The sequence below is a fragment of the Archocentrus centrarchus genome, unplaced genomic scaffold (assembly GCF_007364275.1).
Source record: "Archocentrus centrarchus isolate MPI-CPG fArcCen1 unplaced genomic scaffold, fArcCen1 scaffold_40_ctg1, whole genome shotgun sequence".
Lineage (NCBI taxonomy): Eukaryota > Metazoa > Chordata > Actinopteri > Cichliformes > Cichlidae > Archocentrus > Archocentrus centrarchus.
In genome coordinates this window covers 1,360,658-1,385,195 of record NW_022060266.1, presented here as the reverse complement: position 1 = coordinate 1,385,195, position 24,538 = coordinate 1,360,658, and the positions used below count along the sequence as shown (strand labels likewise).

Below are 24,538 nucleotides of genomic sequence, written 5' to 3'. Positions count from 1 at the left end.
GATAAAAGTGCGAAAGAAACTCCCAGAATACTAATAGAGGAGCATGGCTGGTGGAAGATGAGAGCTGCCAGCCAATCAAGGGGCATCTGATTGGCGATGGTTGCCACGGCAACCGACCTCCTGAGTCAGTGTCAGCTGTAATCACAGAGCCAACCATTTCAGCCGTTTGGTCTTTCTCTGCCTGTCTGTTGAATTTTGATAACATTATTGAAAGCAGCTGATGCTCACCCCTCCTGTGTGTGTGTGTGTGTGCGTGTGTGTGTGCGTGTGTGTGCGTGTGTGTGCGTGTGTGTGTGTGTGTGTGTGTGTGTGCGTGCGTGTGTGTGTGCGTGTGTGTGCGTGTGTGTGTGCGTGTGTGTGTGTAAAATGAATCACTGCAGCCACACTAACAGTTTGGGGTCGGTCGCCTCCCTGTAAACGGTGCGAGCTGTGCTCCTTCATATTCTGCTCGGTGTAGCTCGTTTGGTGCTTAACGTTCTTCACTTTGCTGCCTTTCCAGAAAGATTGAAAAAACTGATGCAGTGATGACCCAGTAAACACCTACGGTTCTATTTGCACCATATGCAGCAGGTTATAATTGTAAAGGTCTGCTGGGTTGCACAGTACAGAGAATATCGTACTACCAACTCAGGGTCTTGCTAACACAGGGAAAAGCAAAGTAGCCCAGAAGCTTTTTCTAAAGTTGCACCTTCCAGAGCTCAGGTTCCTGGTTCCTGGTTCCTGGGTCAGATGAGATCCTTCCAGCAACTTCTGGGTCTTTGGCATGGCCTCCTGCTTTAATATACCTGAAGGTGTCCTCAAGGCGAGGGCCCTGAAGCTGTTTTTCACCTCACAGTAAGTCTGTTGGATCAGGAGAGGAAAGGTTAGACTTGTGTAACTGTCTCAGTGCCTGGCCTTGCCCATAAAGGTGGGCTCCATCACCACAGAGGGATTTTTATTTTGGCATTATGTGTATGTAATGACCTCAAACAGTGACCTAAATCCTGTCACCACTTCCTAAATTAGTTCTTCAACATGCTTTCATTTAATGCCAAATTTTACAAGATTATTTTGATATGTGTAATTTACACACACCAAAATATTAACTGCACTGCCATACTATTCATTAACATTGCAAAATCATTTTGGGGGTGGCTGTGGCTCAGGAGGTCATCTACTAATCAAAAGGGTGGTGGTCTGATCCCTGACTGCTCTAGTCTGTATGCCAAAGTCTCCTTGGGGAAGGTACTGAACCGCGAGTGGGTCCCAATGTGTTCATCAGAGTGTGATTGTAGTGTGATTGTACTGTGATTGTAGTGTGATTGTACTGTGATTGTAGTGTGATTGTACTGTGATTGTAGTAATGTTAGTCAGAAAGCACTCAGATGTAGAAAATGGGTGTGAATGGGTGAGTGAGGCGTGCTGTATGAAGGCCTTTGAGTGCTCCTGTAGAGTAGAAAAGCACTACAGAAGAACCAGTGCCACATGTTAATGGGCCCACACATTCAGTACAGTTCAGTTCAGTGTCATTTATATAGCACCAAATCACAGCAACAGTCCTCTTTTAATAAGGATGTGGCTCTCAGCTCTCCTTCTGAACGTGTCCACATCAGCGCCTCATTTTTCAGATATCAGTGACTCTGTTAATAGGTACATTTTTCAGGTTTAGTCAGTGGAGTGTAAAATGAGTAAATATTTGCAGAGCTAAAATTCAGTTCATAAGGAAAATACATACTACATTAAAAAAACGAGGCTTTAGTTAACCAAATAGAACCATGACTTAAACACATAGTGGAGCTCTTTTATCACTTTACTGTAACAGTGTGAATACAAGCGTCCAGTGTAATGTCAGTGCTTCCCCTGGGCCTCTGAGCCTTCCTCTTGTGTCAGAGATTACGTTTGTCGTCACAGAAGAGAGTGCAGAAACACTGCCTTCACATGAAGGTATTAATAACCATGCTCAGCCAACTCAGGAGATGGTTTTCTGCTCGTTTGATTAAGAATAATTAATGCAAGCCACAGTTCCTGTTTAACACATCAGCTTACTTGTTAATCCCACTCAGTCTGCGCTCCTCGTCTTCTGATTGGCTGTGAAACATTTCTAGATTTCTTTGCTGGTGAGATCAGTGGTATCAGGTCACAGTTCTGGATCCTCTCACCCTGACCACGGGTCTGAGTTTAATCCAATTTCCACGACACATCACCTCGATGTAGTTTTTCATGTGCACGCTTCTTCCTGCCCAGCTGACATGGTCCGTGTCTTTCCTCTGGCTGCATACCGGATTATTGCAAAAAGCTGCCGGGAGGGACCTGTACCTGTTTGTAACAGCCTCTGTCTGTCTTTGTCTCCCAAAGGAGCGTCTGCTGCTTTCCATTCTTCCAAAGCACATAGCTGATGAAATGCTGCAGGACATGAAGAAGGGGCCCAGTCAGAAAGAGATGCAGCAGTTCAACACCATGTACATGTACAGGCATGAGAACGTCAGGTACTCTGCTCCTCTGTGAAGCTTGTCTGTCTGTGACACATGGATCAGCGGATTCTCGTCATGGTTTTTTGTTTTTGTTGAAGGAATTTCCTGTTTTATTTTGTAATCCTTGTTTTTGCCTCTTGCTGTCAGTTTTACTTCCCTTTGATAATTTTCCATCCTTATTATTAGATGTTTGCTCCAGCCAGATTAGTTTGAGCTATGCTGTCTTCCTCACCTGTTGCCTATGCCCAGCTACACTGCTGTACCTGAGGCAGGCAGAGAGTTACCCAGCAGTGCTGTACGTCCTGCAGTTTCTGCTCCCGGAGTCTTTCACACTTTGATCGCCTCTTTTAGGCTCTAATCTGGGACCGTTTGCCTTGTTTCCAGCGTCACAGTTAATAATTACTGCGTGCTTGAAATTAAGGGTTTAGATTTTTGATACTTAACGCTGTCTCTGAGTGTCCTGCATTTGGCTGTGTTCCCTTAGTTCTGTACTGGTTTTGGATGTGAGGCAGATAAAGTGGGGCAGCACGGTGGCGCAGTGGTTAGCACTGTTGCCTCACAGATAGAATACCATCTGGAAGGCCTGGGTTCGATTCCACCTTGGCCCAGGCCTCTCCCTCTCTCTGTGTGGAGTTTGCATGTTCTCCCCGTGCTTGCGTGGGTTTCCTCCGGGTACTCCGGTTTCCTCCCACATTCCAAAGACATGCACTTACTGGGGTTAGGTTGATTGGCTAATCTAAATTGCCCATAGGTGTGAATGTGAGTGTGAAAGGTTGTTCGTCTCTCTGTGTTGGCCCTGTGACAGGCTGGCGACCTGTTCAGGGTGTACCCTGCCTCTCGCCCTATGACAGCTGGGATAGGCTCCAGCCCCCCCCGCGACCCTGACCAGGATAAGCGGAAGCGAATGGATGGATGGATGGATGGCAGATAAAGTGATTTAAAATGTGTAAATAGGCACTATGAATGTGGCTGGTAGTCATCAGTAAGGCTGCAGGAGGGCTATATAATACACTGACCAACATTAAGGGCACCTTCACAGACGTGCACCTTACTCCTACAGCGTGCACAGCTGATGTGTGATTTGCTGATAACAAGCTGGATGCAGGACGTGACATCTGTGATTTCACAGAGAATTGTTTTACCATCTGTTTTTGCAAGCAGTACACGACTTTTCCAGCTCCTGCAAACATTTTTAAAACATGGATCTGGCATCAAGCTCCAAAATAAATAAATATGTATATTTACAAATAAACATATTTGGGTAAAAAAATGTTTTGCCTTTTCTGTTTACAAATTTTATACTTCCTAACTTTTCGGGAAATGTACATATGTTAACATCGATGGAGAAAAATAGTAAAAATATATATAAATAAATAATATAATATAAGAAAAGTGGGGGCCACCACCTTGAGAAAGACTTGTTGCAGTGGTGAAGATGTGCATGAGGGAAGCTGTTGGTGTGACTGAAGTGCACTGATGTCAGTAATGATGTGTGTGTGTGTGTGTGTGTGTTTGCCTCCTGCAGCATTCTGTTTGCAGACATCGTGGGCTTCACCCAGCTGTCGTCCTCCTGCAGCGCTCAGGAGCTCGTCAAACTGCTCAACGAGCTCTTTGCCCGCTTCGACAAACTGGCTGCTGTGAGTTTCACTCTGTGAACTGATGTAAACGTTTCAGTTTGGGATGTAGGCTGAAATCTTTTAATGCCATTCATCAAGAAATCATTGTAAGAAATTTGAATTTAGCATCCAGTTTTTACATATACATACATGTAAATGTATATATGAGATATGTTTGTAAAGCTTAGATGTGTGCTGATTCAGAGCTCATGTACGGACATGTTTCCTTTGGCTACTGTCTGAATATTTGGTGACCAGTTTTTCAGACTTTTTAAAGACTAAAATTGTAATCAAGGGAAATGAAGTACTAAAATATCCTTCATTTAAATGAAGTGTCTTGGAGATGGTGTGTTTAATGCTGGGAGAAAAAATAATAGCAACATTAATTTTATAATTCAGCTTTTAAAGTTAGTGTGCTGCTATCATTTTATTATTACACGTGTATTTATTTTTAGGTGTAGTCACGTGGGCCGACATGCTGATTGCTCTAAGAGCATGATTGTGGGGGTGTCCTTTTCTTCCATTAACAGCAATAAAATCTGAATCCTGGCGCTTGAGTCAGCACATATGAAGCTGATAATTTATCCCCTGGTTCAGGAATGAAGACATGTTTCTAAGTAATGTGGGCTGTACCTGTGAGGGAGGCCCAGATCAGGGTGGGGGTGAGTGCACGAGGGGTCGCCACAGCGGGCAGCTCGGCGTGTTTGCTTCTGCCAGATCCTCTTCCTGACGCAGCCCCAGAGGGACTTGTGTCTCCTCCTGGGATCAAACTAGATTTTGTGAGTTAGGCCAATGTGTAAGCTACTCCAGTGTGGTGTGATAATTGCACTATTAAACTACAAAAACCCTATTCAGAAAATATACTTCAAACATTGTTTGATCTTCTTTTTATTTATTGAGGTCTTCTGATGTTACCATCATGTGGAAACTGTAAATCCAGGCTAGACTTTGTGTCCTGTATGCTGCCCATTGTTTACAGTCCAACTATGAATGCAGAAAAATGTTAAAAATGTAGCTCTGTGTTAGATGATAGCAGATGCTTTCCAGACTACATTTCCACCAGTGCCTCCCTCTTCTACTGTCCACACAGAGTCTGCACAGGCATCAAGCCAAAGACTGCTCCAGCATGACTTACAAACTCAAAGCTTCCTGTGTCAGAGTCTTATCTCCTCTCCACAGGTTCAGCATGTTCGTGTGCAGACATCTCTGCAGAGATCCCATCTAAACTGGCATGAGGCTGTACTCATGTAGGAAACATGCTCATTCTCCTTTTTCTGAGAATGAGGAGCTTCATATCACCATGTAATGCTGTTTCTAGCACATGCACAGACCACTAGGATGTGCTCTGACAGTTTTATTCCTGGTTGTTTAGTCTCTGGTTGCATAGTGCCTCATGGTGACTGGTGTTAACAGTTTGCAGTCCCCTAATGGTGTAAAACCATACAAAGTGCATCATCATGGATCACTGTGTATTATTTGACATCAAGATTACCATAATGTTGGGTGTATTCAGGCAGTACTGTGTAACAGCAGTAGCCTAATGCCTGGTCTTTAGCTTCCTCCATGAGCCACAGCAGGCGTGTTTTCTATAGTCGCCTGTTCCTTCCATGTACTTGCTAAAAGGACAGCTGGATGAGGATGTACAGATTTGTATGTGACCTTTAGACATTGTCTGACTAAACCACACCTACCTGTCAGAAATACCACCAGCTAAGGATCAAGATACTGGGAGACTGCTACTACTGCATCTGTGGCTTGCCAGACTACAGGGATGACCATGCTGCCTGCTCCATCATGATGGGCCTGGCCATGGTGGAGGCCATCTCGTGAGTATGCGTGAGGCGAGGGCATCCTGAAATAACTGGTGGATGTATGGCTTTTCTAAGAATCAGGCCGTTTCAGCTACATTATTATGGGATGCAGTGGGTCATTCACTGTCCGCAGTGTGGGATTGATCACACTGATGGACTCTTATTGACTTTCTGTGAACTGTGAGGGAACAAGGAGAGGTCATTGAACACAAATTGATTGTGGTGCAGACTTCAGAACATTGTGTGTGCATGGATGGATGTCATTTAGTGGCGTGTCAGAGACAGTGTTTCCTGTGCTGCTTGAGTCTTTGTGGTATTCAGGCTTTGATCATTGCACCAAAAAAGGCTCCCTGTGCTTCCTGCTGCTCTCTGTGCCCACAGGTATGTGCGCGAGAAAACCCAGACGGATGTTGACATGCGAGTTGGAGTGCACAGTGGCACGGTCCTGGGAGGAGTGCTGGGTCAGAAACGCTGGCAGTACGACGTTTGGTCCACAGATGTGACGGTGGCCAACAAAATGGAAGCGGGGGGGATACCAGGGTGAGAACTTCAGATGGTTTTTGATCGTGGCCTCTGGGCTCCACTGATTCATGACTCCTGTGGGTTTTAGTGTGTTCCTGTGCCTTTGAGTGGGCATGTGTAAACAAAGTAGATGTTTTATTTTATTTCTGAGGGCAGCACTTTTATATCTGTACACAACTGTAACCACGCTTGTTTTCAGGACTACTTTTGTAGCTGCTAACTTCAGTCTTGCATTAATGGCTGGCAAAAAATAAAATTGATGTGCAGTATGTGAGTATACAACATGCACCAAGGTTCTTACTATCAACCAAACATTTACAGCGTCTTCATTGGTTTGTTTTGCTGTATGATGTCATCAACTTGGACCAAAATTAGAGTAGAGAAGATTGGCGTGAATACTCCCAGGCAGAAACTCGTGTATCAGATTATTCCGACACCGCATCGATTCTCTGAGCTTTCAAACACTGACGCCAAACTGAGCAGTCAAAACTGAAGAAGTATGCTCGCTGGCCATTTTATTAGGTACACTTTGCTAGTACTTGTAGCCTATCTGCATCAAGGGCTGATTTGTGGTGTGTTCAGAGATGCTCTTCTGTAAACCTTTGTTGCAACAAGTGGTTAATTGAGTCACTGTTGCTTTCCTGTATGCTTGCAGCTGTTGGTCATTCTTTGACCTCTGACATCAACAAGGCATTTTTGCCCAGACAACTGCTGCTCACCAGATAATTCCTCTTTTTTCTGTCAAATCAGAGATGGCTGTGCAAGCCAGTCTGACACCAGCAGCCATGCCACGCTCAAAGGTCCTTAAATCAGCTTTTCCCCCATTCTGATTGTTGGGTTGAACTTCAGCAGGGTGTCTTCACCATGTCCACATGCCCAAATGCTACCATGCAACTGACTAATTAGAGGTTTGTGTTCAAAAGCAGTGGAACATGTGTACCTAATAAAGTGGCGGGTGAGTGTATAAAAACTGCTGTACTAAAAATACAAAGCAAAGTCATACACAACTTAAAACTGCACATGATCCTGCTCTGAAACAGTGAAAGCACATGTGGGCACAGAGCCATCAGCTGTTCTGCAGGTTTGTGCTGTTGGTGTGCACATGTCTCCGCTGGCTTTGGCCCCTGTTTCAGTCTCCTGCAGACCTAAATCAGAGTCACAGCTTCCCTGAACGAAGCCCCGGAGCCGCTCATTTATTTCTTTGTTAAATGGCAGATGATGAAAGCACCATGGAGCATCCTCTGCGCTCTGCTAACCATGAACTCAGTAAAAACTACCCGTCCTCTGCACCTTATGTGGCTATTTCCAGTTTTTAAGAGCCTGATTAGTTTGGTGTTCTGTTTTGGCTGATCAGTGACATTTGCTCAAACTAGTCTGAGTTATTTTAAGTATTTACCTCGATAGGAACAACAGTAACAGAACAAAGCTGAGCAAATCAATAATCAGTCGATGGTATTTGTGACTAAAAGTATAAAAAGCTTCTTGTGACCATCCTTACAGCCAAATTTCTCAGTTTGAACTCCTTTAAGTCTTTGTGGCATTTCTATTATTTTCTATATAAATTTAAGCTTTAAATGTTGTGCATATCTTTGCATTCAGGGTGGGATATAACGCTCGTGCACTCTGAGCATTTCTGAATGAATATACAGAAGTGGTATCTTGGTGGTTGGAAGAACAGTGGCCTGTGTAATCTCTGACATCTCCTATATGTGTGCAGTCGTGTTCACATCTCACAAAGCACCATGGAGTGCCTTCATGGTGAGTTCGATGTGGAGCCGGGGAACGGAGGCGACCGCTGTGACTACCTGAGGGAGCGAGGCATAGAGACCTACCTGGTGGTTGTTCCGAAAGCATCTTTGGGAAAAAACGGCATCAACAGTGTCGTAAGTTAAACATGCTCCACGCCTGGTCTGCAGATATTTGTACATACAGATGTTGCTGGCTGTATGTAGAACATTCAGCATATATAATATAAAGAGAGGTCAGTCAGCTCTCCATAGTAAACTCTTCCTGTTTACTTGTTTTCCCATTAGAAGCTGTCTGTAACCTCCTCCAATGGGAACTCCCCCCTGCTAATCAACACCACAGAGTGTAATGGCAGCGTTCACGTGGCCTGCACCACACTGGATGAGCCAGAGGAGCTGGACACAAGGGTAACACTAACAAGTGTCTGCAGCTCTTAGATCACACAGTGCTGCTGCTGTCTGCAGGTCCTTCAGTATGCAGCAGTGCTGCTCGTGTTGTCTGATCCAGACATTTGTATTGGTTCATGTTTAGAAATGTTCAGAGCCGCGCTGTTTGTGTCTTTAAAGCTTCATATAGTCCTAAGGGAGGGATCACAGTGTAAAATGATTGGACTGTGCTGCTGTTAGGGCATGTTTCCATATGTTTATAAATATGAATTTGCACTGTTACAAATGAAAAACAAACACTGCTGTACTGTTTCTTTCCACATTTGATCAAGTACAGGCAGCACAGACACTGACTGCTATTTTATCTCACTGTCAGCACATTGTGAATGATGTCCTGAGGGTGGCGGTAGAAGATGATGCACATTAAAATCAATGGGTTTTGTCTATTTTTAACCTGAAATTTGCTGGAACATTAAGCTGGGGGACTTATCATAAATCTAACTAAAGCTGGACTGAGTGTATGAATGCCGGATAAAGCTGCAGTCACTGTAACATCCGTCTGTCTTTATCATGGAGACTGTCCTCGTCTGTCCTAAAGAGGCTGGCTCATCACATTTACAGTGTTAGATAAACAGAGCAGCTGGCTCATTTATCTGCTGACAGCAAAAACTGATAGAATATAAAGACATACAGGAAAATGATCAGGATTATCAGGCTCTCTGTGTTGAGTCCTTATAAAATGTCTAAACACGCAATATTAAAAAATGAACTTTACATGTTTTTATAGGTATAGAGGGAGAAATCCTGTACTGTCCAGGCTGCAAAAACACAGTGAGCCTAATGCTTTCTCCCAGCTGCTTTGAGTAAGGTGTTCCAGTGAAACAACATTTACACTGTGGGCTGGTTACTAAACAAGGCTGCTGTTCATAGCAAAGGCTGATTGCTGTGAACAGTGCTTGCATCACTACTAAAGCGGTAGCAGCATTATAGAGGTGCATGAAGCTGGAAAAGCTCAGACGCATTCATAAAGGCCTGATCCACTCTGAGACAAACGTCTCTGAGAGCGAGCGTCCTGCAAAGATCAAACCAAGAGCACAGCGTGCAGTCCTGACAGGCAGAATAAACCCTCCAAAAGTAACAGCCGCACATCTGCAGAAGCCATCCACAGCTTACTGAAATCTCTGTTCATGTGACCAGTGTGAGGAAATCACCGAATAAAACGGACACATCTGCTCTCCGATCAGTGCGGCAGCGTCTCAGGTTTGCAGAAGACCACTTGCATGCTCCACAACAGCTGAGGTACAATGTCCTCATGAGACAGAAAGTTCAGGATTGGGCTGTTCAATCAAAATTTGTTATCTCTGTGTAAGATCCATCAGCAGGAACATCTGATGATGAATGTTGCTCCAGAGCCTCTGGAATGCACCTCCTTTATTCCAGCCTGCACTGTGAGCATGTTCAGTGAAGCTGTCCAAATGTGTTTGTCAGTTCAGTCAGACTATCTATAATTGTGACGTATTAGGAATCTAACATTTGGACTTCAGGTGGTGAACCCGTCGTTCCCTAACCCCCGGAGGAGGCTGCGGCTGCGTGACCTGGCTGAACGGGTGATTGATGCTCAGGAGAACGAACAGGAGCTCAACAAACTGCTTAATGAAGCCCTGCTCGAGCGGGAGACCGTTCAGGCGTAAGCAATCTTTGTCACTTATGTCACGGCCTGAGCAAACTCTGCTGCTGCACAAAAACACGTGTGTGTAAGACGACAAAGCAAAAACAAACACCATAATCATTTACACTGTGAGGCGCAATTACAGTATAAGAGGAAGTAGGAGTTACTGACAGTATCTAAAATGTGTTAGTCACCAAGTAATCCAGTGGAATATGTATTTTATAATCTGTAAGCTTCCAGTCCTGTGTGCACTGGTTGGACCACATGTGGGGAAATTGGAGCCAGTGCTCAGACAGCAGCATTGATTTATTTCAGTCATGGAATAACGTTATAGCGCTTGTCTTAAATGGTTAATATTGTAATAAGCAGTGTGTTACAGTTACTGTCACTGAGTGTGTTGTTTCACAGTCTGAAGGGGAAACACACCAACAAGCTGTCCCTGAGGTTTGTGGATCCAGAGCTGGAGACACGTTTCTCTGTGGAGAAGGAGAAACAGAGTGGGGCTGCCTTCTGCTGTTCCTGTGTGGTCCTGCTCTTTACTGCAGTCACCGAGGCACTCATAGACCCCCGGTCAGTTCACAGGTGGATGGGAAATCTACTCCCATCTTACTAATTCACACCTTGGGCTGGATGGTGTATGTCACCCACTCCTTTGTTAGTGTGAACTGTCAGTAAGAACTGGTTATGTCCTCTGTGCTGGGACAGATCAACATTAGCCACACTGCTCTTTGCTGCAGCGCGCTGACTGCTCTCCCACTGTCTTCCTTTTGTTCTGGAACAGGCTGATTGCAAACTACATCACCTTTGCAGTGGGGGAGGTCCTGCTGCTCATCTTGACCATCTGTTCTCTGGCTGCCATCTTTCCTAGAGTGAGTTTTTCTATTTTTACAGTCTCGTTCAAATATCTAATTGGTTAAATATATGTTGAGTTTGTCTTCCTAAAGAAATATTGGCATGTATTGTTTAGTGTGCCTTTAGCTAGCTATTTGGTTAGCTTTAGGCACCCAAAGTACTTCATTAAGTTTAGGAAAAGATTGTTGCTTGGAAGGAGACCGGTCCCACTGTTGGGGTGGCATGGTGGTGCAGTGGGTGCCTCACAGGAAGAAAGTTCTTTGGTCTATCTGTGTGAAGCTTGTCCCTGTCTGGGTGTCCTCTGGGTACTCTGGCTTCCTCCTACAGTCCAAAGACAGGCGTGTTAGGCTAGCTGGGGTTCTAAACTGGTCACTGATCAGTGTTTACAGTGAGTAAAATAAAACGCTGAATGGATATTGGCTCACATGTGGCTCAAAGTCTAAAATACTTTGAGTGTTTAGACTAGAATATAAATGCCAGGCCATTTATACACACACACACACACACACATATAGGATGTGTTGCCTACTATCTTTAGAATAATAGGCTGGGGGTTCGAATCTTGGCCAGGGCAGGCATCCGCTAAGGGTCCCCAGGCAGTAGCCTTTGCTATATACATATACCTGAACCCATACCAGGTCAGACGTCACCCAGACACAAGGTCTGCGTGGGCTGTTGAGGAACCAGGCCATACTGAGGATAGGTGGGCTTCTGGAAGAAGAACACATTTAGCAAACCCCACAAAACGGTTCCTGTGCACCACAAGACCGAGGACCACAGCCTGGCACGTCCATGTGTCACTCCTCCTGTTGGCCACTAAAGCCAAATCTCCATACGGGTCGACTCGGTCAACACAACTCGGCACGGTCGTGTTGTGTTTCCATTGCAACTGAGGACCACCACAGTGTGGGTGGAGTCGATATAGCAGCGCGGGCAGTAGTCTCATGACGTGACTGACGTACGGCTCAAAACACAACACAACAATATATGAGCTAGAGACAAGCTAACAGCTAATGCCAGTTTAATATCATCATCATGCATAAGTCCCCCATACAATGAGTTAATGGATGAAGGTTATCATTGTTAAGTATAACCCTATACCCCCACATAATCGGCTCAGTGTACTTCAAAGAGCTGCCGTTTGCGGACTTACGGCAACAATTACTGTAATAACACCACAGTAATACCCTATACTGGTTGTGAAGTGCAGTTTCTCAGCTTTCAGAAACTGTTTGAATTTTTCCGATAGGACAAACGGTCGCGTTACTACAGTAACTCAAAGTTCCTTTGATCAGCCCTCTGTGCTAACCAGCTGTTCAGCTAGCAGGGGCAGGTAACGGTGCTTCAGCGGAGAACGTCGGGCAGTATAGTGTTATAATATGTATGCTGTGTGAGCGTTTCAGATGGCTCTCATGTTGCAAAACTACTGCTGCAAACTGTCGGTCTGGGGATTCAAACGGTGCTTTGTGCCTCCAGTTTCTTGCTGTGGGGTTTTAAAAATGTCAGGCTTGATTCTGGTGAAGGAGTCGCTCTCATGCCTCCGATAGTGACGACACTCCCTGGCCAATCAGTGGCATGCTGTCCTCCGCGTCACATTTTTGTATCGCCTCGTATCGCTCAGAACCTCGGGTGAGTGGGTACGAAAAAGTACCTGCAAACTTGTACCAGTTACTAATGGAAACGCCGTCAAACCGCGGCGAGTCGAGCCGACCCGTGCCGACCCGTGCTGAGGCGACCCGTGCCGACCCGTGCTGAGGCGTCCCGTATGGAAACGCGGCTTTAGAGACAACATTTACATTTACTTTGGCAGGAGTTCATCAGGGGCAGGAACTGGAAGATTTTAGACTGAAGGGAGACCCCCCCCCCCTCCAAAACAAACAAACAAACAAAACAATAACTGAAAGAGGCTGCGGGTAAAGCCTGGAAAAGCATCACGGAAGAACAATGCAAAATTGCAGTTATTGCAGATGTTTTACAGCTAAACATCAAGTGTCCTTCACTTGAATCTGTATTCAGATTCTTCTCTCAGTGGGTGGGTTTGGACAGCAGGTGTAAATACCTGAAAATAAAAGCTGAAATGTTGCTCTTTTGTCTCATATTGATTTTTATTTTTTGATGTCAAACCCAAATGTTTTCAGTCTACAGCAATAATAAAGGGACTGGCCTCATTGTTCCAACATTTCTGGAGGGGGGTGTATTCGTCATAAGTCTGGTTTTACTTGGCCAACCGACACAATTTAACAACTGGTATAAAGTGTGATGTCCACACTCTGCTGCTACATCACTTTAAATCAGTGATGTCACTGTGACACGCCGGCACGTCCGTCGGGGTTGTGATTTAGTGCCATCTAAATAAAACTGAATATTGATGTCAAATACCATTGACAGCCAATTAATATGCAAATAACAAAAGAAAGAGGGAACATGTAAAAAACTGTCTTAATGAGATTCTGAGCTATGCTTCAATCAGTGAATTGAATGATTGAATGCTGGTGTTAAAGTTGGGGTTAGGCAAGTTTGGCTGAGGTTTAACCCTCCGTGAAATAAATGTGCTGTCTTCTGAAGTCATGGAAACACCATTGTGTGTTCAGCATAGAGGAGTCAATAATTTTGATCCGAGCTCTTCGTGGAAAGTTGGATGTGTTCTGCAGGCAGGCCGGTATTGACTGCTGATGTCACAGGCTGTGTTCAGCTCAGCTCAGTGCAGGCTCACTGTAAACACTGCTTCAAGTGTCCCAGGGTCCTACAGGCCATAGAAGCTGTTCTCTCTATACTGTTACCCGGAGACAGATTTCCACACGTGACATCCTGACCTGTCCAAGCAAGAAAGATAAAGATATAAGTGATGACATTAGTAATTAATTTCATGTATGTGTCCCAGATGGGGGTGTGAAAGGATTGGAGATCCTGAAATGAACTAAGCGTCCATCGTTGTTGCTTTGTCCACCTTCCTTTGTCAGATAGTGTGTCTCAATTCAGTTACTTCCCTGAGTACACTTTCATGTAGTATACAATATACACTATGTACTCTGTGTAGTAACGTGAAGTTCAAATTTGTAATGTTGTCTCAAACACTGGGAGCTGTGTGCAGGTTCATGTAGCTGTACTCGTGTATGCAGACTTATGTTGGAAGTTTGAGTGTGTTTGATACAACACTTTCTTCACAATGCTCCTCTAATTGACACATTTAGGTCATGTGATTTGAACAGGAGTTGTGCTATATGCCATTTCTGATTTGAAAACAATGCCGTGTAACGAATCATTTGTGATTTCATTTCTTTATTACAAAATGGATGGTTTCATGTCAGGTCTTTGCCAAAAAGCTGGTGTCTTTCTCCACCTGGATCGACCACACACGCTGGGCTCGTAACACTTGGGCCATGACTGCCATCTTCATCCTAACCATGGCTGACATAATGGACATGGTGAGCTACTCTCTGCTCTTCCTTTCAACCAGAAAAAGGCCATTTGTTTAGAATTTGTTTCAGGAAGCAGTTTTTAGCATAAGAGCTGGAGAGAAAAACTCATTCTGGATCTTAGGGTAGGGTGACAGATGGCTTAGCTCAGACATTTCACTGTTGAAATAAAGGTAAACCTAAGCTCATGACTTTGTGCCTCTCCACTGTGCAGCTTAGTTGTCTGCCTCAAGTCCCAGACACCAGCACAGTGGCTCCCTCCTCTTCCTCCTCCACCGTGTCCAGTCTTGAAGGTTGCCTGAACAACCCCAAATATTACAGCTACGTTGCTGTGCTGGCACTGATGGCCACCACAATGCTGGTTCAGGTCAGTCACATGGTTAAGCTCACCTTGATGCTGCTCATCACAGTGGCCACTGGCATCGTTAACATCTACAGCTGGAAGGACATCTTTGACCGTTATGACATGGCCCGCTTCCAGGACTACAGGTGAACCAGAAAAGAAGCCAGTATCATCTGTGTAAAGCAGACTTTGGTGTGTGCCCAAGTCTCAGTTTCATGTCAGTATGTGTTTAGACTAAACCTTTATTTCATATAAAGGTGTTTTTAACCCAGGCCCTATTCTCCCATTTTGGTCCATTATTCAGACTGAAGCTGGCATTTGAGAGGTTTGCAGTATGTAGTGCTATGGGGCCGTTTGAGTGTAAAGAGCTTGTTCTGCCATTGATGACTGGTTCAGATTCTTACTCTGTTATGTGCCTGTTACAGTGTTTTCTTTTTTACGCCGTCCTGTGATAGGCTGGCAGCGTGTTGTCCATGTGACAGCGGGGGGCGGGCTCCAGCACCCCTCCACCGTGGATGGGGGATGGCTGTCATCATGCCTGGCTTGTACTCATGCTAGGCCAACATAATAACATTAGCCAATAGTTCCAGTGTGTCTGCAGGTCTGCGAACACTTTAGTATTTATTCATGTGGTCACTGCAGATATGATTGAAGCCACTGTAACAGTTAACATTTTATTGTCATCTTTTTTTGGAAGTGGTCGTGAACATTAGAGCTGGTATATTATAGCTAAGATACTGATCTTTATTCACTGTGATATTATTGAGATGTTTTGGCTGGGAAAAAAAAAAAAAGCCACGGTCGGAACAAAACTGGACCTTCAGCTCCTTAATGTGCTTATTCTTCAAATTAGCATCCTCCTGTTACTCAAAGCAGCTACGCTTTATGCATCATTTCATATGCATAATTTAGGGCACAGCTCTAATGCAGTAATCTGGAGTAATCTGGCGTACGGTGGCCGTTTGAGACGACAGCGATAACTTCGACCCAAAAAGGTCAGAAATGGGGTCTGGGTTTAAAAAATGAATGAGAAATAAACTACCGTGTCTGTCGTGTGTCGCTGTTACATGCTAACTTTGTACTATTCACCTCCAGGTACTAGCACATACTTCCCTCAGCTTTCCAAAAAAGCACCTCTACATGAATTATTTTCAGTGTTTGAGTCTTAATAATAGTAATAAAAGCAGTAAAAGTCCTAATAAAAGCAAATGACTGCATTACATGGCTTCATCTGACACTAGTGTGAGCCATAGAACCACTGCAACCACAGTGATAACTAATATGCAGGACTGAAATACACCAAATACAGACGTTACCATTAAATGACTGCAGTTTATTGCTGCAGAAATGCTCAATCTATCAATGCTTTTTTTTTTTTTTTTTTTTTGCAGGTCATACCTGGTGCCATCTAAATTTGCAATGACAATTATGATCTTCATTATGATGGTGAACTTCTATTACTTCTCCAGACATGTAAGTTAATGTCTCTTGTCTTTACTGTACCTGAGCAAAGGATTTATGTAGTATTGTATTATGTGGTACAGTAACAGTACTGTGCTGTAATGAAAGGACAAACTGAACTGCACACAAATCTCTTGTTCTGTCACATTTACCACTAAATATTTAAGACTATAAATATTATTGAAGGTTATTTTATGGTTACTGGACAATATGCACAATTACTAATAATTTCTGATTTCCAGTTTTCTGTTACTGAAAGCAGTGATGTGTATGACTAAAACGAGAGACTGTCAGGAGTCGTGATGATACGAGACAAATGAGCATTAATAAGATAATAAATACTTTATTTGGGAAATACTTTTTACAGCAGTGGAAATAATGAAGAAATAATATTTGTAGTAGTAGTAGCAATAATAATTACATTAAACACATTAATATGCGTATTATTATCTGGCAGATGGATACATTGATTTATAGAGGGTGACAGCATGTGGATTTCCTGTATCTGTATTTTTCTAATATCTCTTCTGCATGAGTCTGTTGAAGTGCTCTGCTGCCCCGTGATGACGAGGGCAGTCAGGGTTATTCATGCTGGATAACTGTGGCCTCCTCTTCACCACAGCTTCAGAAGTATCCAGTTTTTAGCCAATCAGAGGCAGCCTTCCTGATCACTTTATACAGTGTGTTGGTGTCATTAGCTCCAGTGCACTTGTCCTAACCGACTGTCATTGAAGGATAGAGCGTGTATCTCTTTTTTTATATATAGCCCCTATGTTGGTCTTCCAGTTCAGTCTGTTGTTAGTGTCAAAGCCCAGGTACTTGTACTCCTCTACCACATCCTGTCCCAGAATAGACGCGAGCTATGTAGCTGTTGTCTGTCCTCTGAAGTCGATCACCATCTTAATCACATTCAGAAGCAGACTGCTTACCAAAATCATCCACTAGAGCTCTGTACCCCTCCTGCTGCTCATCACTTCTACCTACAACCGCTGCAGTATCAGAGTATTTCTGTAGGAGGCAACGCCAGTCATACAGAAAAGTGTGAGGTGTACAAGGTAAACAGGAGTGGAGGCCACGCAGTACTTTCTGGAGTCAGGTAGTCAATAAATTGTTAAATTGCCAATATGTCTTTCTTCAGGCTTCAATCATTCAGTCCAATAAATAACACCAACCAAGAGGCAGTAGCAGAATAAGCTGTTGGGCATTGGCAGAGAAGATTTGGCAAGTTTTTCATGGGCACAACCCATACATTGAGCTCTGAGTTTTCCTTACAAATGTGGTGCCATTTAAGGGGCAATAAACAAGCTTTCCAACTTTATAAGATTTAATGCCAAAAAACATTGTTACAACATTGGGACTAAACACATATTTACTTTCTTTTTGTGCTAAGTTTAGATAGCTTACAGACCAAATCTGGGAGGCGATGGAGAAACTAACTGCAGAGGGTCAAGAGATGTTTTCACCTGTGGTCTTAGGTAGGCCAAGACTAGTCTCTCCAGCACCTTCCTCGCGTCATGGGAGGCTAATAGTCGTTAAGCTCCGATAGTGTCAGCTTCTTTGGTACAAGAGCTATACAGGATGTTTTCCCATAATACCGCCGTCTTCTCCTGCTTCATACTCTGGCTGTAAATGTTACTCAGGATTACAGGCAGCTGTCCAGCACAGGTCCTCAGAACCTTGTGGCTGATTCATCGGGGGCAGCAGCCTTCCTCTGCTGTTGTTTCTCCAGCTGACTTCTAACCTGGCCAGAAGTCCTAGTTAAACAGGAGAAGAAGGGGAGAAGGGTAAAGGAGAATAGTGAGGGTGTGTGGAGGCCAGAGTATTTGTTCAGTGATGCAGCAGAGGACTGTAAACTAAACCTGCTGAAAAAAATTGATCAGCTCATCTGCTGTCTCCAGGCTGCCCAGTGGTTGCCTGTCAGCTTACACGCAGTGATTTTCTGCATTTCACTCCACACATCCCAGCTTCTTCCTGTTGGAGGCCTTGCATTTCCTCAGCGTCATCCTTAGGTCAGGCTATACTCTTCACAGTTCATCCCTGTCCCCAGACCCGAAGGCAGGTTGGTGTTGAACAAAAGGACCGTACTTTGGTGTCAGCACTTTGGTTATGTCAGTTCTGCCAAGTGATGTGCAGATCTTGTACTCTGTTTTCTGTAGTGGTGCAACTGTACCTTTGTACTGTACTTTGCTAACATGAGACCCTGCTGCCGCCTGAAGGTGGAGAAGCTTGCCCGTACCCTTTTCCTCTGGAAGATTGAAGTTCACGAGCAGAAGGAGAAGGTGTATGAAATGAGGCGCTGGAATGAAGCACTGGTGACCAACATGCTGCCTGAACATGTGGCTCGACACTTCCTAGGTTCTAAGAAAAGGGATGAGGTAAGAGTTTCACTGATTTTTAGGTTCACAAGAACACATCAGATCCTTAACTCTGTGTCTAATAGACATACAGAAGTTATCCTTTCTCTACCTTAATAATCTGTTCTGTTCCAGGAGCTGTACAGTCAGTCATACGACGAGATTGGAGTTATGTTTGCTTCTATCCCCAACTTTTCTGACTTTTACACAGAAGAGAGCATCAACAATGGCGGCATTGAGTGCTTACGCTTTCTCAATGAGATCATCTCAGACTTTGACAGCGTAAGGTGCCTTTTTTCTTCTCTGTGTCATACAGGATGTATTTATTTATATTCTGGAGAAATCAGATTAGACAAACTCCCATCTATATTGCTCTGGGCATCTCATGTTGTATTTTTTCATGATACACGAAAATACTGCTTATTTATCCTGTGCTGCCCCTCACTTTGCTACTATGGAAGCTGTGCCCAAGAAAACTTAAAGACTAGAGATTTCTGGCACAGCGTCATGTGTTTCCAAGGTGCACAGAGGAAAACCAAAGTTCGGAGCGATGAACAAACTCCAGTAAAACTTGGAGAACAAACAACATCTTTGTTGCTTGACCAGCATGTTTTTGGCTTTTGGCCTTCATTGGGGTCATCACTGAACAAATAGACAGCATTTTAAATGGCATATGTATTGAGTGGAAAAAATATATATAAAACAACCAGTCATATTTGCCCAGTATACACCAATGAGGCACTGGCAAGGATGGGCTGGGAATATGGTATTTGTTAGAACCTACACTGGTGCAGTGGGTCCTGGGTCCTGGGTGCACAGCACTGCCCAGCTTCATGCAGCAAGAGTATGCAGGCAGTTTCTGGAGGATGAAGGAATCAATGCCACTGACTGGCCCCCATGTTCGCCTGACCTAAGTCCAATAGAACCTCTGGGACATTAGTTTGGGTCCGTCCAATGCTGCCAGGTTTCACCTCAGACTGTCGAGGAGCTCAGTGATGCCCCGGTCGAGATCTGGGAGGAGATCCCTCATGACATCATCTGTCTTCTCAGTAGTTGGTGTTGTCAGGCATGCATACATGCACATGGGGGCCATACAAACGACTAAGTATGATTAAAAGTGTAGTTGCTGCAATTAAGATCTGATGTGTTTTCAAAGTATTGGTTTAATTTTTTTGAGCAGTATATTTCATTACAGTGGCACCATATCATATAAGTCACCTGTAAAGCAAATGGACAGAATGGACAAACGTGGACAAAAGCTGCTGTTGCTGCCCTCCTGTTAAAGAAAGAAAAACCCACAGTGGTCACTGGAATAACTTGAAACTGACGAAAGTCATAAAAACAAACTAATGAAACTGGCCTGGACAAAAATGATGTCACCCCTGGAAAAGATTAAAAGTAAGTTGAGCGTAAGGACGTGAAAACTAAGGAGTGTCCTGTTTTTAGCTGCCATTCGCAGACTTCTGTCAGCACTTACCGTAATAACTCTATGTTGGGTGTGAAGTGCAGTTTTGATTGTTTCCGATAGGACAGACGGTTGCGTAATCGCGGTAATTCAAAGTTCCTTTGATCGGCCGCCTCAGCGGTGATACGCTCGGTGTTAACCAGCTGTTCACGGCTAGTAGGGGCAGGTAACGGGTGCTTCAGCAATGATCGATGAGGGTTAAAGGGTGAAAAGTAGCCACTGTGTCTGGTATCACGGTGTGTACCACACTGAGAATGGACCACAGAACGAGAGAGCTGTCTCAGGAGATGAGAAAGACAATTATTGGCCAGCATGTTAAAGCTAAAGGCTGTAAGACCATCTCCGAGCAGCGCGATGCTCCTGTGACTACAGCTGCTTAGATTATTCAGAAGGTTTATGAGGCTGTAGATAACCTCCCTGTACGTGGCCGCAAGAAGAAAACTGATGAGAAACTGAAGAGCTGGATAATATGAATGGTGCCCAAAGAGTCCAGAACAACTTCCAGACAGATCAGAGGTGGACTCCAAGGTCAAGATACATCAGTGGACGTCACACCATCCGTTTATGTTTGAGCTAAAGTGGACTTAATGGAAGTCTGAGGAGGACACCACTGCTGACAGCCAGTCATAAAAAAGAGAGACTGGGACACAAAACTTCTGGGAGAACGTCATTTGGACAACACAGCAAAACTCAGCTAAGAACATCCAGAAATGGCTCAGCACAAAACCCTGGACCACTCTGAAGAGGCCTCTGTGAGCCCTGATCTAAATCCTATTGAACAGCTGTGGAAGCAGCTGAAGCATGCAGGCTGGAGAGGGCACCCTTCAAACAGTTTGCTCACAGGGAGGAGCCAAAATACCTGTTGACAGGTGCAGAAGTCTCATTGAGAGTTAGAGAAATCACATGATTGCAGTGTTTGCCTCAAAAGGTTGCTCAACAAAATATTAGGTTTGTCCAGGCCACTTTAATTAGTTTTAACGACTCTGTTGAAGTACAATTCAAAAGCAACGTCTGATTCAGTCATTTTTTTAATTGATTGTTACTTCTAACAGTTTCAAGTAATTTCAGTCATCTTTGTGGGTTTTTCTGAAACAGTGTCCATGTAATAAACTATTAGCGACACAAACCTTTCTATAAAAGAACAGGAGCTCTAAGAAGACAATTGACACTACCAGTCTTATTATTTAGCGCTTCCATGAAAAACAATATCAGATTTTAAATTTTACAGGCACAGAAGTGGTTAAGACCAACTATAAAGGGGGTGACGTTAATTTTCTCAGGAAAAAGAAGGAAGCGCTTTATGTTTTTTATTTTAAAAGTTTGTTTCCAGGAGGTATGAATAAGGATTTCATAATCTAGTTTAATAAATTAGTTTGTAGTGGTTCTTGAGTATCTTAAGTGCCAAACATGGTCCACAAGCACTTTCTATTGGCCATATACCCAACCCATCCTTGATGTTGCCTCATTTTTGGGAAAAGAAAACAAAATTTTTTTATATATATATATATATAAATAAAATTATTTGTTTTTTGATGTTCATGAGGATCTTAGCTCATTCATTCTCAACCACCTGCGGGGCCACATTGACCTCGGGACTTCCGGGTCATACACATACTTGGTTATGGCGTTCCATGTATGCCCTGCCTGCTAGCATCTTGCATCCTGCTGTTATGTGCTGGATTGTTTCAGGGGCATCTCTGCACAGCCTGCACCTGGGGTCTTGCCTGGTGTGGTAGACCAACATCATCTGCAAAAAACAGAAATGAGATCCTGCAGCCACCAAATAGGAGACCTTTTGCCGCTTGGCTGTGCCTACAAATTCTGTCCATAAAACATCCTGAACCAAATCGGTGACAAGGAGCAGCCCTGGCGGAGTCCAGCAGAATGGATCCAACTTATTGACGATTACTTGGACCAGGCTCTCACTGTGGTTGTACAGAAATGGAATGGCCTATAAACGGGCCAGATATTCCATATTCACAAAGCACCTGCCATAGGATCCCCTCAAGGGATGCAGTCAGATGCCTCCTTCAACTTTACAAAATACATGCAGACCTGTTGCGCAAACTCCCATGCACCCTCAAATGGTCTTGAGAGGTTTCTGAGAAGTTGCACTTCACGCCCAACATAGGATGTTTTTCCTGAATCTGAGGTTCAGCCAGCCAAGGCCAAAGCAAACTCTCCTCTCCAGTACTTTGGCATAGAATTTTCCTTGGAGTCTGAAAAGTGTGATGGTCCTGTGGGATGCACTTGCCGGTCTCCCTTCTTGAAAAGAGGAACCACCAGCCTGGCCTGCCAATCCAAGGGCAATGCCGCTAACTTCCATGCAACATTGCAGAAGCATGTCAACCCCAGTCCCAGGCCCACAACACCCAGAACCTTGAGAAACTCCAGGAATATCCGCCTGGGACCTAACGGCAAAGAGTGACCTCAACTCCAGTGATGTGTGAGTTGTCCCCCTTATCTTTGCTTTCTCTACAGAAGGCATGATTATGGGATTGAGGAGATCCTTGATCCTCCACCACCTGACTATATCCCCACTTTACACTTTACGCTGATAGTTTGCCAGAATTGCTTCAAGGCCAACCAAAAGTTTTGCTCCATATCTTTCAACACCCAAGTTTTTGCTTCAGCTAAGTAAAGTAAGTAAAATTTTATTTATATAGCACCTCTCAAGACACAAATCACAAAGTGCTTTACAACAGTAGAACAAAAGTGGAGAGAGAGGGGAAAAAACCCTTACCCAACGCAAGTCTAAAAAGATGAGTTTTTAGCTGCTTTTTAAAAGACACCACCGAATCCACAGCTCTAGCACAAAGGGAGAGAGTTCCAGAGTCGGGGAGCTGCTGGAGCTGCTGGATCAGTAACGGTCTCACAGGAGAATAGTTGGAAGACTCCAAGGAGTTTTTGCTAAGACAAGTAAACAACATGTTACAGTAATCCAGATGAGAGGAAATAAGTGCATGGATAACAATCTCAAGTTCAGAATATGACACACTGGAACTTAACTTAGCAAGATTCCTTAATGGTAAAAACAAGAGTGAACCAGAGATTTGACTTGGACATCTAGAGTAAAAGGAGAGGCAAAGGTTATGTAAAGGTTTCTGATGGAGGGTTTAGCAAATTTGCCAAGAGGACCAAGAGCTTCGATCATCCTGGGCACAAGTCTATCAGGGGCACAAACAAGGACTTGAGTTTTTTTCTTCATTGAGTTGGAGAAAGTTATCAGCCGTACAACTTTTGATAGAGTTTAAGCATATAATCAGCATCTGTAACTTAGAGACACGTTCAGGCTTAAAGGAAATATATAACTGAATGTCTTGGGCGTAACAGTGATAAGAAATGCTCTCAAAGGTGCTCAGGATATGCTGTAAAGGGAGCAAATATAACAAAAATAATAGGAACCCTACAACAGAACCTTGGGGCACACCGCCAGGCGAGGGAAACCGAAGAGGACCTGTATTTAGAAGCAGCCACACAAAAGCGTCGTTCAGATATGTATGAAGTGAACGAATCTAAAGCAGAACCAGATACACACACTACACCCACCCAGTGTATCAGCCTATCAAGCAAAACTACTGCTAGAGCCACACTCTGCTTGGCCTCTCGAGACGTGCCAGCTGTCCACAAAGTCCCACAAGCTCCTTAGGGTGCCCTGATGTGACTTGCACGTATGAACACTCTTATACTCAATGGTGTTTGTTATAGACAAACTGTCCATGTCCCAGGATCTAGTTTATATCTGGGGATTGGACCGCTAGGGCTGACTCCAATAACACCTGACTTCTATGGCTTCTCCAGCAGGAGTTGGATCTGCAGTAGGATGGGCCCATGTTGCTTCTTTGGGGTGTGCCTAATCAAGCCCCATAGGCTGAGCACTGACCACCAGGCATGCTCTCCCTTGATCTGCCTCGCCGGGCCTTCCTCCATGGTGGGGCCCTGGTAACCCTGTCTGGAGTAGGGTTAACTGGGCCCTTGTTCCCTTCATCATAGGAGGTTATCTTTATATTGAAAATGTTGTCTGTAATATGTTCTGTGGTGATCCCCGTCAGTCAAGCAGTAAAGTAGTTCATAATACCACGCAGTACTATTGTTGCTGGAGCTTTAACCTTCCTAGGCAGACACACCCTATCTCTGGAGATTGGCTGTATTCTTAGACCTTCTCAGTTTTCTATTTGCAAAATGGAAAGCCTGAAGCAGAAGCCACATGACCCCCAACATAGCATGCATAGAGCACTGACAACAAGTATGACCTTGATACAATGTTAAAGGTGGGGCTGTGGTGGAGGTGGGTTACAAAGTGGCTTGGAGTTGTGCACTAACTGTTGCCAGGCTAAATCAGCTTAAATAATGCGCTCTATGTCACATTTACCAATTTAAGAATATCAGCTGAGAAATCAGACATTGAGATCAGAACTTTGATGGAAAAAATGTGAATGAGCAGAAT

The 24,538-nt window shown here is 44.1% G+C and overlaps 1 protein-coding gene across 4 annotated transcripts in view; it reads left to right on the top strand.

The window, feature by feature from the left end:
* The window catches only part of adcy3a (adenylate cyclase 3a), a 50,794-nt gene that overhangs the window by 11,250 nt on the left and 15,006 nt on the right, over positions 1-24,538 (top strand). For 3 of the 4 annotated variants that reach the window (XM_030724652.1, XM_030724655.1, XM_030724656.1), the window contains exons 4-17: positions 2,335-2,465; positions 3,976-4,087; positions 5,765-5,892; positions 6,259-6,417; positions 8,117-8,282; positions 8,433-8,552; positions 10,076-10,218; positions 10,609-10,770; positions 10,982-11,069; positions 14,361-14,477; positions 14,683-14,957; positions 16,203-16,284; positions 18,489-18,647; positions 18,762-18,908. In XM_030724652.1, coding sequence (XP_030580512.1) covers positions 2,335-2,465; positions 3,976-4,087; positions 5,765-5,892; positions 6,259-6,417; positions 8,117-8,282; positions 8,433-8,552; positions 10,076-10,218; positions 10,609-10,770; positions 10,982-11,069; positions 14,361-14,477; positions 14,683-14,957; positions 16,203-16,284; positions 18,489-18,647; positions 18,762-18,908 — 1,989 coding nt within the window. Of the gene's footprint in view, positions 1-2,334; positions 2,466-3,975; positions 4,088-5,764; positions 5,893-6,258; positions 6,418-8,116; positions 8,283-8,432; positions 8,553-10,075; positions 10,219-10,608; positions 10,771-10,981; positions 11,070-14,360; positions 14,478-14,682; positions 14,958-16,202; positions 16,285-18,488; positions 18,648-18,761; positions 18,914-24,538 lie in introns of all 4 variants that reach the window. The other variant, XM_030724657.1, reaches the window with a different exon arrangement.